Here is a 12,023-nt window from a genome sequence, read left to right on the forward strand (position 1 = left end):
GGCCAAGAGGAAGGCGGGACGCCCTCTGCCCCCGGCCCTCCGCGGTGCTGTCCCTAGAGCAGTGGCCGCCCAGCTGCCTCCCTGGGCCGACCGGCCCAGCTGACTTTTACAAATGAGGGTGAAAAGGGCTTTACTGGAACAGAGCCATGCCCGACCCCCGTCCGTCCCATCCACCGTCCATCCCGACCACCGTCTGTCCCGTCCACCGTCCGTCTCGACCACCGTCCGTCCCGTCCAACCTCCATCCCGTCCACCGTCCATCCCGACCACCGTCCAGCCCATCCACCGTCTGTCCCGTCCACCATCCGTCCCGACCACCGTCCGTCCCGTCCAACCTCCATCCCGTGCACCGTCCATCCCGACCACCGTCCAGCCCATCCACCGTCCGTCCCATCCACCATCCATGCCCATCCACGGTCCATCCCGTCCACCGTCCATGCCCATCCACCATCCGTCCCGACCACCGTCCAGCCCATCCACGGTCCATCCCGTCCACCGTCCATGCCCATCCACCGTCCGTCCCATCCACCGTCCATCCCGACCACCGTCCGTCCCATCCACCGTCCGTCTCGACCACCGCCCGTCCCGTCCAACCTCCATCCCGTCCACCGTCCAGCCCATCCACCGTCCGTCCCGTCCACCGTCCATGCCCATCCACGGTCCATCCCGTCCACCGTCCATGCCCATCCACCGTCCGTCCCGACCACCGTCCAGCCCATCCACCATCCGTCCCGTCCACCGTCCGTCTCGACCACCGTCCGTCCCGTCCAACCTCCATCCCGTCCACCGTCCATCCCGACCACCGTCCAGCCCATCCACCGTCCGTCCTGTCCACCGTCCGTCTCGACCACCGTCCGTCCCGTCCAACCTCCATCCCGTCCACCGTCCATCCCGACCACCGTCCATCCCGTCCACCGTCCGTCCCGTCCACCGTCCGTCTCGACCACCGTCCGTCCCGTCCAACCTCCATCCCGTCCACCGTCCAGCCCATCCACCGTCTGTCCCGTCCACCATCCATGCCCATCCACGGTCCATCCCGTCCACCGTCCATGCCCATCCACCGTCCGTCCCGACCACCGTCCAGCCCATCCACGGTCCATCCCGTCCACCGTCCATGCCCATCCACCGTCCGTCCCATCCACCGTCCATCCCGACCACCGTCTGTCCCATCCACCGTCCGTCTCGACCACCGTCCGTCCCGTCCAACCTCCATCCCGTCCACCGTCCATCCCGACCACCGTCCAGCCCATCCACCGTCCGTCCCGACCACCGTCCATGCCCATCCACGGTCCATCCTGTGCACGGCTGCTTTGCCCTCTGAGGCAGAGCTGAGCATGACCAGAGACCCGAGTGCGTCTGCCATCAGACCCTTTGCAAGGACAGTCTGCTGCAGAGCGCGGAGATCGCCCACGGGCCCACCCCACACACACAGCACCTCACTGGCCTCTGTATACAGTGTGCACAAATGCTGCTTTCCAGGCCCCGTGGCTTGCGTGGCCCTCAGGGGACCCTGGGACATTCCTCGGCCCACACTGCCCCTCCCAGCCCCCATCCTCCCTGGACACCCTGGGGGCCCCGAAGCTTTGCCTGAGTTCCCGACAGAGACAGGAGGTGGGGGTGGTCTCTCCTCGGGCCTCACCCCTTCCGGGCGGCCATATGTGCCCGCAGACCAGGAGCCAGCTGGGGCGAGCTGCGGCGGCGGCGGGGGGGAGGGGGGCGGCACTGAGACCCCGCCCGGCTGCCACCCCTGGGCTGTGTGGCTTTGGGCAAGTTGCCTCCCCTCTCTGAGTGGCACTTCCTCATCTGCTAATGGGGGACGGCTGCCGCTCAGACACAAGGAGCCCCCAGCCCAGAAGGCCCCTGGGAAATGCAGGTGCCTTCACCCCTGCTGCCCCCCTCTGACCTGAACACCAGCCCCGCCTGCCGGGCCAATATGGGGCTCAGCCAGTGCACCCCAAATGGCAGCATGGGGTCCATGCTTTGCCTGCTCTTCCTGGGACCCCAGAGCAGGACGCAGGGGCGCAGGGGTGAGAAGCAGGGTGGGCGCCCTCCGCCTTGGGGCCCCACTCTGGGGCGGGGTCAGGCAGGGGCCGGACTCTGTTCACCCCACCCTCCTGCCGTCCCCGCCCCCACTCCGCCTCCGAGGCCAATCCACGTTTCCCAAGGGCTGCCAGGCTGGAGCCCGCATGTGGGCCAGCAGGGCAGGGCCGGGGCACTGACCCCATATCTTGTCCGTAGGCCTGTGTTCAGGGCCTGGGACACCAGTCCCTCCTCTTCTGCCAGCGGCCTATCCGCAGGGTCACTGCTATTTCTGCCAAAGGGGAGAGGTAATTATAGCTCAGGCGGCCTGACGCAGGCCGGCCACAGACCGCCCCGCAGCGGACCAGGCCAGAGCGGCAAGAGGCTGGAGGGACTGGGTCTCTCTGGGGGAAGGTGGCGGGTGGGGGGGTGGGGTGGGGGGGCGCCACGGCCAGGCCTGGGCCGGGACCACACTGACATCCTGTCACTGGAGACGCCACAGAGCCTGGCTTCACGGCCCCAGGGGGAGCCAGGTGAGATCCCAGCTCAGGGGGTGAGTAGAGGCTCACTTCCCATTTGGGAACGAAGCTGCTAGAGAAGATTCCCAACCAGAGAGCAGGAGAGAACCTGCCGTGGGCAGGCGGGCAGGCGGGGAGGTGGACCAGCCCCCTCTGAACCCCAAGTCTTGTCTGAAAAGTGCGGGCGGTGGGTGCTCTCACTCCCTGGCGCTCTGAGCCCCCTCCTCCGTGGCCTGGCCTGACCCGAGGACCCCGGCCAGCCCTCCCTCTACACTCCTGCTTGGGGCGCAGCCGTCTGTGGGTCAAGTGGGGGACTTGGCCAGTTCCCACCACAAAGCTGGGGCACGGGGTCTCGATGAACCTCCCCCGGTGATGAGCCAAGCACAGTCCCTTCAGAAGCCACCCGTGGCCAGGAATCTTGTCATTTTGCAGGGGCAGCAGGCTCAGGCACAGACGCCTGCCCCAAAGGCCCCCGAGGGTGCTGCTGAGGGTAGGTCAACGTGGGCACAGCCAAGCTGAGCAGGGAATGGTCTCTTACTCGGGTCATCGAGCCCCAGCCCCAGCATCCGGGACCCTCAGGGAACCGGCCCTTTTCTGAGCTGATCCGATCAGAGGAAGTCCCCATCCTGGCCCACTGTGCACGTGGGTCACCCTCCAGCTCAGAACATGCCGTTCACTGGGCACCTACCCTGTGCAGGCATGTTATCTCCACCTTTACAACATGCTGGATGGCTTGCAAACGCCCACCATTGTACGGGGGCCTGGAACTCGGGCTGGGTGACCCCCCTGGGTCTCACTGTGGCCACGGCTGGGGTCCACCTGCTCCCATGTGCCTGGGGCTCTCCAGGCCAAGGTCAGCCATTCCAGAGCACCCCACTGCGCCCGGCAGGCACCCGGCCATCACCCTGAGCTGCTGTTGCCCCACGTCCTCATGTGCAGAGACTTGGGGGAGGGTCCTTGGGGACTGTCAGGACAGCTCCCGCTCCCCGTGCCCCCGACCCCAGGCAGGAGAGCCCAGTGAGCGAGAGGCCGGCCCAGGGGGCGTCCCCAGGGGTTCTCCCCTTGCTCACATCAGAAGTGTGTGTTATCTGGGGCCCTGCCAGCCTGTTCCGCGCTGTGAGTGCTGGGCTGGGGGCGGCCGGCCGGGCCCGGGAGCCCCCGCCCTCCCGCGGGGAGGCCGGCCTCGGGGTGTCCGTGGCCTCCTGTCCGCTTCTCCGGCCGGAAGAAGGTGCAGCTCGCATCTTGTGCGCTCAGCCCCCCGCCCCCGCCGTTCGGCCACGCCGCTCGGGGGAGGGGGAGGGCACACAGCACCCACGGCCACCGAGCCCCGCTGTGATGACCTCCTCGGCGGCCAGACCCTCCAGAGGCCACTGCCCGCTGCTGTAATGGAAACTTCTCAGCGGGCTCGTGAGCCGCGACAGCTCGGGTTCCCGCTCGGCTCCAGGCTCCGATCGGCCGCGGGTGGGGGGCCAGGCAGGTGGGCGAGTCACCCGGAGGTGCGGCGCCTGCAGGAGCCCAGGTGGGCATGTGTACGCGGTGTGGGCACGCACGGGGGTGTGGGGAGCTGTGCGTGTATGTGGTGTGCGAACGGGGTGGGGGGGGGGGGGCTCGTGGCTCCGGCCTCCGTGTGGTGACGTCCTGCCACGGTTCTCCCACCTGCGCCAACCCCGGAGGCCCCTGGAGGAGGTGTCTGTCACCAGCCCCAGGTGAGCGGGGGGACCCCAGGCCTCTCACTGGAGATGGGCCGGGGCACGAGGAGACCCTCAGCTTCCCCAGGGCTACGGGACCCGGCCAGGTCCTCCGTGGCCTGAACCCCAGGGTCCAGCGGGTGGACAGGCACGGCGCGGGGTGGGAGGGGTGACAGGGAGCCGGCGTGGCTGCTGACCTGGCCGCCCGCCACAAGGTCAGAGCTGAGGAAGGCCCCTTCCCCACGCAGGACTGCACTACATGGGGGGTCTCAGAGGGACCCCCGGCGAGGACGGAGACCTCCTGCAGGCGGTGGGTGGTCAGTGGGCGTGGGGAGGAGTGGGGCACTGAGCGGGGCGCACGGCCCGGGCCCGGGTTGTGGGGGGAGGGAGTGACAAGCCTACCGGGTGGTCACAGAGCCACGGCAGGTCAGGTGGCCCAGCCCGGGGGGGCTCGGTGCCGTCGGAGGCATTGGGCCAGGCTGGAGCTGGCCCGGCCCGCCTCACACACGCCCGGAGGTCGGCGGGAGAGGCGAGCCGGGGCCGGGTGCAGAGGCTCAGCCCCTGTGGGCCAACCCCCACCCTCTGCGGGGACTTGATGCACAGCCTCGGCCAGACCTGCGCTCCTGCAAGGGAGGGCGGGAGGGCCTGAGGCTCCCGGCTCAGCACCCGGGGCCCACCCGGCCTGGAGCAGGAGATCCGGGGACTCAGCAGGAGATCAGCGTCCTGAGGCCCACCTGTGCCCAGCCAGGCAGGCCCCCACCAGAGACAAGGCTCCAGCCACCGGCGGGCCCCGTCCCAACGGGGCTCTGAGACCTGGCAGGCCTCAGTTTCCCCACCCCCAGGGAGAAGCAAGTGTGGCCTCAAGAAGGTCAGAGGCTGTTGCCCGAGAAGGCCCGCCCTGAGGGGGCGGGGGGAGGGGAGCGGCGGTGACACACTGCAGGCCCCAGGCCTGAGCTATTTTCCACCCTTTATCACCCATCTGTCACGAGCGGCCTCAGAGTGGAGAGCACTCGTGTTACACACTGTCGCTGCCAGAGGCCCGAGGGTGGGGGCCCGCCGGGCGGCCGGAGGAGGCCCGCGGGGGGGCAGGAGGGGGTACCAAGAGCAGGCTTCGCCTCCCCCTGTGCTACGGGGTAGGGAAACTGAGGCCCAGGGCAGTCACGCTGTTGAACGAGGTCACCGGGCCAAAGAAGGACAGAGCCCAGGACTCCAGCAAAGGCCCCCGCTTCCTCTCGGAGGAGATGACATTTAAGGGGGAGCGGAACCGGAACAAGACCGTCCGTGGGGCGAGGCCGGCGGGGCAGGGGCAGCGGGCAGCCGGAGGGCAGGGGGACCGCCCAGCAGCAGACGGCGGCCCAGGCAAAGGCACTTGGCCAGAGAAGGCCCAGCGCCCCCAAGAGCCGCAGGGAAAGGGCACATCCCCCAGAAAGTCCTCACTGCCCTCGCGGGGGTGGGGTGGCCCCGGAGGCAGGGACCCCACCCCCGGTGTCCGCGTGGCCAGGGAAGCCCCGCGTCCATTTCCCCATATGTGCAATGAGGGGTGGGCCCACCCTCGCCCCCCGCTCCCAGCGCCCTCAAAGGACTAATGCTCGATGCCCGGCTTCACCTGCACGGGTGCCTGGCGGGGTCTGTGCCCGGAGAAGGGCTGGGGAAGGTCTCAAAAGTCAAGAGCCCTTCAAAGTCTGCGAAAGAAAACCCACGCGAGAAGGGCCACAGGTAGGGACGACAGGTGCTTAGCAATCACAGGCTCACAGGTGGGAGCGGGGGGGGGGGGGGGCTCCCACCTGACACCTGATAAATAAGCGAGTTAAACCTGGGACAGAGAGGGAGGGACAGAGAGGGAGGGAGACGGAGACAGAGTCTGTGCAGAACCGAGGGGCCGCCCCACCAGCCCGAACCCCTCAAGGAGGACGGGACCCTCCGGAGCAGCGCCCCCAGCCCCAGGGAACCCCAACAGTGCCGGCCCTTCGCTCACCCCCAGAGTCTCCCCCGTGAAAGGGGGAAGCAAGAGGTTTATTGCAACTTTACCCGAGGCCTCCGAACAGTGTGACGACAAGAATAAAATGCAAACTTCCTGCCCACCCAGTATCGGAGGCCGGCTGTAAATTACAGACGGCAACCTGTGGGACGTTAGGCCGCCGTGAAAGCTGACGATGAGGGACCCTGTGGCCACCGGGGAGGGTGCAGCCCCGTCTCCTCGTGGGCGGGGCTGACAGGAGAATCCCCTCCGGAATTCTACTCCTACCAGGGTCGCTTGTACAATAAGCAACGTCTTCGCTTGTCTTAGGACCATGCTCCGATAAATGAGGACTGCAGGGCAGACCTTGAGCCCCGACTCCCGGCCAGAGACGCGACATCAGACCAGAAAGAATGAAGAGGCCGCTCCGAGCTCACCGCAGCCCGGGGCAGGGAGGGTAAGGCAGGGTCCCGGACAAGCCCCCATCCCAGGCTCAGCGATCTGGGCTTCTGCTGGGGCGGGAAGGGGGAGCAGGGGCGGGAGGCTCGGTCCCTGCCCTTGCCCTGAGCTGTCCCCGGCCCCAGGGGAGGAATCACCGGGTGGGGAGTTCTCCAAAGGTGTGGTCTGGCAGAGAGGGCTGGAGCCTCGCAGGGTGGGACACGGCAGAGGTGCACGGCCAGGGTGGAGGGCCGGCGTGCCGTCTGCAAGGGCAGGGAGGGCGGGCCGGGAGGTCTGCACCAGGAGAGACAGCGGAGGAGGCAGAGGAAGCAGGAGCCACGGAGGGCTCTGGAGTGAGGCAGCAGCAAGTCTGGATGCTTCCCTGGCAAGGTCCCCTCGCAGCCCAGGGAGGAGGGTGTACGAGCAGGGGAGGAGGGGATGGAGAGAGGAGGGCCAGGGTGTCCTGTGAGGGTGCAGGTGCGGAAGCCCAGGCCAGGGCAAAGTGGGAACCAACTTCAGACCCGGGTCCTGACCTAATATCGGCGCTCACCGCCAGGCCGGGCAGGCCGCAGGCACAGGCGTCCCAACGAGGAGAGGGGACAGCCACGAGCTGGGCCAAACCCCAGGACTAGGTGGGTCTCGTGTGCCCCCCAGAAGGCCGGCAGCAGGCTCTGTGCCGCCAGGGCCCCCCAGCCGGGAGCCACTGAGCAAGGGGCCTGCCTGGGCTCAGAACGGCCTGTTGTGGCCAGTTTACAGATGGAAACACTGAGGCTCAGAGCAGTCCGGTAACTCTACTTTCCAAACTCATTGTGGGTGGGAGGGTGGCCCCTGGGCGGGCCCCTGTGTCCAGGCTCTGTCCGTCCCCAGCCCCCGTCTCATGCTCAGATCCATCACCCCGTCCACGGGGGAGTGACAGAGGCCCGCTGTGTGACCCACGCCAGGTACTGACCTCGAACAGGCCCGGCTCGGGGCAGGGGGACAGCGGCGGGCATGAGCGTGCTGGGACTCAGGGAGGTTTTGTGTGGGCGGCTCGGCCGTGAAGACAGGCCTCGGTGGATATTCACAGTTACCGTCGTCCTCATCATGACCGACCCGTAAAAGTTGCTACAGACACCATCGGGACTGGTGACCAGGGGACACGGGCCTGTGCGGCCACGGACCGCAGCCGTGGCACCACTAAAGCCGCCGTCCTTTGGGCCGGCCCCGATGGCTTTGTTCCAGGCCCCACCGGTCACCCGGGGGGCTGGGGCTGGGGCTGCAGGTGGGGCGGTCCACGGGGGGCACCTCGTCTCCCGCGCCCCGGGGGCTCACGGCTCCCCTCTGCGTCCCCCCCCCCAGGAGGGCTACAAGAGGTGTCCCCCTTCCATCCTGAGGCAGAGCCGGCCGGAGCGCCGCAGCCGCGGGGCCGAGCCACAGAAGACCGCCAGGCACGTGCGGTTCCGGGAGCCCCCGGAGGTGGCCGTCCACTGTAAGGGCAGAACGCGGCCAGCAGGCCCGGGGATAGGTGGGGCAGGGGGACACGTGTCCTGGGACCCGCAGGAGGCCCTCTGAAGGGACCCCGATGACCCCAATGAAACCCAGGCCCACGGGTCAGTCTGCACACAGAGTAACAGTCAACGGAACAGCAAGTGGCAGGAAAACAGTAAATCCACAGCTGCCCAAATCGCCACCGTCCTCTCGAGGGAAGGCCGGCGGGCAGGCGTCCCCAGCGGCCCACCCACTCCTCCCTGCAGCGCCCCTCAGCTGCTCCCACCACCGTCCACCTCCCGGCCCCAGCCCCAGAGCCCCTCACCGCCGCCGCCCTCCCCGCCCCCCGCCCACCTCACGCCTGCTTCGGCCCTTCGCTTGGGACCGGCCCCTGTATCCTCTGTCTACACCGGGTGACCACGGACTTAGAGGCTTCGAGCAAGCCACAGTGACTATTGCAGTGACCCCACGGGTCAGGGGCGTGGACCCGGTGCAGCCTGTGCTCTGCTCAGGCCTGGCTCTCAGGTGTGGCCCGGGACTGCCTCTCATCTGAGGCCTGCGTCCGTTCCAAGCTCCCTTGCCGTTTGCAGAAGTCAGGTCCTGGCAGCTCTACAAGCCAGCAGCTGCACCTCTGAGAGCAGCACCAGGCCCTCCCTCCGCTCCTGATTAGGTCGGGCCCACCCAAGATCATCTCCCTTTGGAGGGGACTCCAAGTCAGCTGACTGGGGCCTGCATCTCAGCTGCAGAATCCTTACCCCTTCGCTGTATTCTCTTGGGTAGAAACAAGTCACGGGCCCCACACCGGGGAGGGGACGACACAAAAACAGGGACACTAGGGAGCTAGGAATCACGGGGCGTCTTACGTTCTGCCCACCACAGCCCCCCCGGCAAGACCTCACTTCCTGAGACCTGCCGAGCTGTGGATGAAACTCTCTGCCCAACACGTGTTAGGGTCTCCCTGGATGGCCCGTCACGAGCATCCCGGCCCGGCCCCACTCCTCTCCCGATGCCGGGGGGCTCTTGCAAGGCTCCTCCTGCCTGCTCTTTGCGCCCAGCCCCCTGGCCTCCGCGCTCACCCCCAGGAGCCTCCCAACAGCTCTCTATGGATGGGGCACCGGGGCCCAGGTGGTCCGGGGGTGGTCGGGGCCCCCCCAGGAGACTGCACGGGACGGGAGTGAGGGTCCTCTACAGGCTCCCCCCCCGGCCACCCGTGGGGTCACCACACCCCACACTGCACAGGCCATGAGAACAGCGCCCAGCCTCTCGGGGTCCCCGAGCCCCGGCAGCTTGAACCTGGGGCAGCGAGGCTGGGACAGACCCTGGAGGGCCCTGCACCTTCCCCTTGTGAAACGGGGTGGCTGCGTCCGACCCGGCTCTTCTCGGGCTCCTTTGGGGGGTGGGCGTGGCACACGAGGCCCTGAGGGCGCGGGGCAGGCTGAGGTCGGGTGCGCCCCCAAGCCGGGGCCTGCCCGCCCAACCGCGTCTCCATTCTCCTCCGCAGACATCGCCAGCAGGGAGTCCACCACGGCCACCAAGGGTGAGTCTGAGCCCTCCCCACACCCCCACACCCCGTGCCCAGGCCACGCTCGCCACACCCCCGGTGGCTCCAGCAGGTCCCCCCCCATTGACACACACGGTTGGCAACAGCACCCCTCTGGGGTCCTGCCCCCTTACTCCTGTCCCAAGGGAGGGTGCCAGAGGCAGGGCCAACAGAGGCCCCAGGCAGGGGTGGGAGACGGACGGCGGGGTGGGGGGGGGGCTCCACGCCCCATGGGGACCACGGGGGGCACCCGGGGACCCACCACCCTCCCTGCAGCCTCCCCGCCAGCCCCGCAGGAGCAGGGAGCCCCGGGCTCACCCGGGGCCCCCTCCGTCCCCAGCGCTCGGCCGGCCCAGGTCCCGCGGCGGCTCCCTGCTCCTGCGGCTGTCCGTGTGTCTCCTGCTGGTGCTCGTGCTGGGTCTGTACTGCGGCCGGGCCGAGCGGGTGACGCTGGCCCTCGAGGACCTCCGGGCCCGGCTCCTCGCGCTCGCCCTGCGCCTGAGGCACACGGCCGTCACCTGCTGGCACGGCCTGCTGCAGCTGTGACCGCGGCCGGACGCTCGCCCCCACCCCCCACGGCCCCCGTCGTGCAGGGCGGGAGCCCCCGCTGGGGTCTGGGGGCTCCCGGGGCGGGGGGGGGGGGGCCGGAGCCCTGGCTCTGGAGCGGCAGGCGGCCCACCCATCCAGTCAGGGCCCCGCTTCCCGCTTGTATGTGCGGGGGTCCACCGTGAGGTTCTACCAGAAAACCGATTCCTCTGCCTGCTTCGGGCCCCGGAGAGCCCTCACCCCAGTGGGAACTCTCCGCATCCTTGGGCCAGGCCCGGAGGCGGACGCGTGGGGCCCCTTGAAGACAGGGACGCCGGCCCTGTGCCCGCGAGACCCCTCGGAAGTAGACTGGGCCTTGCTGCTTGGGGCTTGTGGGGCCTGGACCTCGAAACCCCGCGGAGGCACACGGGTCCGGCTGTTGGCGTGGGGCCCTCCCCACTGCGGCCGCGAGCGTGCAGGGCGGGGCCTGGCATCTCCCCTTGGTGCCGGTGGTGGGGGCCCAGCCGCTGGGCCCAGGTCTGACCCCGAGGCCTCAGGGGCCCTCTCGTGCCCCGGGGGAAACATGTGCCGCCCGCGACCCCCGCTGTCCACCCGGAGCGGCCGAGAGGCAGCCCGCTCTGCCCGGACCCCCACCGCCTCCGGAGCACGGCGCGTGCGCCCGGACCCCAGGTGGTGCCACGCGCCAGCCACAGTGCCTCCGAGTCCCGTGACCCCGTGCAGACACCGTGCCATCGCCGGTGCTGCAAGGCCATGGGGACCCGTGTGGTCCGGACCCCTGCCTGGAGGGGGGCCTGGAAAAAGCGGGGAGGCCCGTGGTCAGACACCAGGAGGGACTGCCAGGAAGACGCCATCTCCCGCAGCAACCCGCAGACAAGCGTCCACGGGACGGCCAACGCCGTGCTGCTCCTTCCCGGGGTGACGCTCTATGTGCCTGTCCCCATTACCAACGTGGGGACACACTGGTTTTCTATTAAAACGCACTGCCACCTCTTTTATTAGTCTGGGGGTTTTTACCCAAAGGAGCGAAACAGGGACCATTTGCTACGGAATTGGCTTCATCGGCTAAAGCAGAGGTGGGGGCAGCGGGGAAGCCTTTCCTCAGGGGCTGGGGCGGTGGTTACAGGGTTCGGGATTCAGGGGGCCCGGGTGGAGAGGAGGGGCCGGTCCCCAGAAGCAGGAGCCGACAGGGGCCGTGGTGGGGGGAGGACCCCAGCCCTCAGGGACCATCCAGGGTCACAGCTGGTTCTAGCACGACCAGGGTGGTTACCACCTCCCGCAGCAGCCCAGCCCTCCCCCCAGGACCCCACCTCGCCTCGCCCCACCCCCCGAAGAGGACGGGCAGATTACTACCCATATTCCAGATGGGGAAACTGAGGCTCAGAGAGGTAGGTCACATGTCCAAGCCCGTGGGGCGGGCACAAGCCTCAGGCTCAACCCCTCCAGCCCTGGTCCCGCCCGGGGCAGTCCGCCATGAGGCATGAGGCAGCCCCCTCCTCACAGCCACTGCTCTCGGCCAAGAGCCCGTGACGGCAAAGACATCCCAGGTCCGGAAGGCCCACAGGACGTGAGCACCTGCTTTGGGGAGAACACTGCTCAGGCTGTGCACGCCCTGAGAGGTCCGAAATCCCGCGTCCAGCCTTGCGCCCCGGGAAGCCCCGGAGCCCGCACGGACGCGAAGGTCCGAACCCGGAGAGACCAGGCCCTCATCCCGGCAAGGTTCTGAAGCGACAGGAACAAACACAAGGCAGTTTTTACACCGTAGGAGCGGACGAAACACCGGAAGCCAGGACACTGAAGGTGGATGGAGGTTGGGGCCGGGGGCGCAGAGGCTCCATTGTCCACAACAAGGC

The 12,023-nt window shown here is 68.5% G+C and overlaps 1 protein-coding gene across 2 annotated transcripts; it reads left to right on the forward strand.

Moving 5' to 3' along the window:
- Nucleotides 1–2,438: 2,438 nt before the first annotated feature.
- On the forward strand, nucleotides 2,439–10,211 carry CB3H14orf180 (chromosome B3 C14orf180 homolog). Of its 2 annotated transcripts, none has more exons than XM_030320114.1 (5): nucleotides 2,439–2,552; nucleotides 6,513–6,639; nucleotides 7,959–8,088; nucleotides 9,589–9,624; nucleotides 9,968–10,211. In XM_030320114.1, exons 2-5 carry the CDS (start codon nucleotides 6,529–6,531, stop codon nucleotides 10,171–10,173), a joined length of 483 nt encoding a protein of 160 aa, XP_030175974.1. In that variant the 5' UTR covers nucleotides 2,439–2,552; nucleotides 6,513–6,528; the 3' UTR covers nucleotides 10,174–10,211. The 2 variants fall into 2 exon arrangements, with proteins under 2 accessions (XP_030175974.1, XP_030175975.1); XM_030320115.1 differs by lacking the exon at nucleotides 2,439–2,552 and adding an exon at nucleotides 3,837–4,056.
- The last annotated feature ends 1,812 nt before the right edge of the window (nucleotides 10,212–12,023 follow it).

Source organism: Lynx canadensis, chromosome B3 (assembly GCF_007474595.2).
Source record: "Lynx canadensis isolate LIC74 chromosome B3, mLynCan4.pri.v2, whole genome shotgun sequence".
Lineage (NCBI taxonomy): Eukaryota > Metazoa > Chordata > Mammalia > Carnivora > Felidae > Lynx > Lynx canadensis.